Source organism: Octodon degus, unplaced genomic scaffold, assembly GCF_000260255.1.
Source record: "Octodon degus isolate 3935 unplaced genomic scaffold, OctDeg1.0 scaffold00123, whole genome shotgun sequence".
NCBI lineage: Eukaryota > Metazoa > Chordata > Mammalia > Rodentia > Octodontidae > Octodon > Octodon degus.
Genome location: NW_004524699.1, coordinates 5620015 through 5622229, shown reverse-complemented (window position 1 = coordinate 5622229; position 2215 = coordinate 5620015). Strand labels below are relative to the sequence as shown.

The 2215-nt window shown below is 60.7% G+C and overlaps 1 protein-coding gene across 1 annotated transcript in view; it reads left to right on the top strand.

Moving 5' to 3' along the window:
- The window catches only part of Hmcn2 (hemicentin 2), a 128861-nt gene that overhangs the window by 91883 nt on the left and 34763 nt on the right, over positions 1–2215 (top strand). Inside the window, exons 61-64 of the mRNA XM_012516738.2 lie at positions 590–733; positions 811–970; positions 1050–1174; positions 1526–1709. Coding sequence (XP_012372192.1) covers positions 590–733; positions 811–970; positions 1050–1174; positions 1526–1709 — 613 coding nt within the window. The remainder of the gene's footprint in view (positions 1–589; positions 734–810; positions 971–1049; positions 1175–1525; positions 1710–2215) is intronic.

Here is a 2215-nt window from a genome sequence, read left to right as displayed (position 1 = left end):
AAACAAGAAAGAAAGAAAAAAACCCAGTATTTTGGGGCTGGGGAGATGGCTCAGTAGGATAAGCCCTTGACTGGCAAACTCAAGGATCTGAGTTCAATCCCTGGTTCCGCCAAAATAAAAAACCAAAAAAAAAAAACCCACAAAAACAAAAAAAAAAAAGAAAGAAAGAAAAAAAGAAAGGAAGGAAGGCCCGGGGACAGTGGGGTGCAGGGCTGGGTGGGGGGCAGCCAAGTGTGCAGGTGGAGACAGCTGGAGGGAAGGAAGGGGAGGCACATGGGCAGCGGTGAGGTGTGAGGCTAGTTCATCTTGACCAGGGCCTTGATAGCCCTGGGAGGAGGAGATGGGAGGGGAGGGTGGGGCCTGGGAGAGGGTCCTGGATCCTCCAGGGCACGGGTCGCTTGGAAAGAAGTGCTCCCAGTGGAAGGAAATCCAGGAGCACTGTAAGGAGCAGAGCAATCAGGGATGGGGCTGAGGAAGGTGATGTGCAAGAAGGAGGCCCCGCCCCCTGAGCCTCAGCTTCGAGGCTTCCCTGAGTACCAGAAGCAGGTGAGGTGAGGAATTTAGACCCCCTACCCACCCTGTCCTCCAGAGAGCAGCGTGGTGCAAGGCGTGGTCTCCCGGGGCGGCCGCCTGCAGCTGAGCCGCCTGCAGCCCTCCCAGGCTGGCACCTACACGTGTGTGGCCGAGAACGCCCAGGCCGAGGCCCGCAAGGAATTTGTGGTGGCTGTGCTGGGTAGGTCTGCACCCCGACCCTTCCTTTAGTTGCACCCCCTCGGTTACCCACACCACCTCACCACCCCACTGCCTCAGAGGCTCCCCGGATCCAGAGCTCGGATGCCCCGCGGGAGCACAGCGTGCTGCAGGGCCAGGAGGCGCGGCTGGACTGCGAGGCCCAGGGGCAGCCGCCACCCGACGTGGTCTGGCTAAAGGATGGCACCCCGCTGCAGCAGGCTGTGGGCCCCCACCTCCGGTAAGACTGGCCGAGCCCAACCCAGGAACAGGCTGCTGAACTGCCGCGTACCTGGCCCTCCACAACACCTCCCATGCAGGTTCTACCAGGACGGCAGCTCCTTGGTGCTCAAGGGCCTGCAGGCCTCGGACTCTGGAGCCTACACTTGCATGGCCCGCAATCCAGCTGGGGAGGATGCCAGGCTACACACGGTCACTGTGCTGGGTGAGAAGTGGCAGGGGCCACGGGCAGGGGCCACAGTAGCTTGATCAATGCGGGGTCTCTGGCTACCGGGGGGTGCTGAGTGAGCCAGAGCAGGGCGCAGACCTGGGTTCCAATCCAGCCATGCCCACATGGGGCATCGCTGGGGCTCCAGCCTAGGTTGGACTCTAAGTGCTGCCTGACCAGGGTGCTGTAGGAGTCAGGGTACAAGGGAGGGGAAGGAGCAGGGCACTCACAAACAGCTGGCCTGTGCCTTAGGTGACAGAAGGCCCTGAGCAGGGCTGGGTACCACCTCTCAGTGCTGTGGGAGGATCCTTCTTCTGTTACTTCTCTTTTGGTTTCTCCTTCCCCCAGTCCCTCCCACCATCGAGCAGGAGGCAGGTGACACGGGCATGCTGGTAAGCAGGCCCGGGCAACTGGTGACCATGGCGTGCCCGACCCGGGGCTCCTCACCCATCCATGTGAGCTGGCTCAAGGATGGGCTGCCACTGCCGCTGTCCCAGCACACCCAACTCCATCGCTCGGGCCGCACCCTCAGGTAGGGAGATGGCTGCCTGGTCTTAGAATAGCATAGACTCACAGAAGTTCACAGTAGGGAGAGTGAAAAGACTCCACAAGCGTAAAACCAGGTGCTTATGCCCGATCATGCCCAACTCACCTGGCCAGGTGGAGGACGGTGGGGAGGGCTCCCTGGAAGAAGGTGCCAAATGCACCGGCCTGGGGGTTGCTTATGGTTCCAGGCCTGGCCTGGGAAGAAGCTGACGTGAAAGTGAAGATATGTTTCAGAGAAGAAAGCAGAGAGGGGGGTGGCAATGGAGAGTGTTTCTTATTAAGGCAGGCGGGGCTAGGTGATTGGCTAAGGGGGCATTTTTGTGAGATGGGAGGAAGTGGGGTTCCATGGGGAATCGCGTCTAGGCAGAGGGAGCAGCAGGTGCAGAGGTCCTGTGTGGGCAGGGGAAGTCAGCGCCGGGTCTGGGGGTCTCCTGAGAGCTGGGAAGCCTGGGGTCTCCTGAGAGCTGGGAAGCCTGGGGGTCTCCTGAGAGC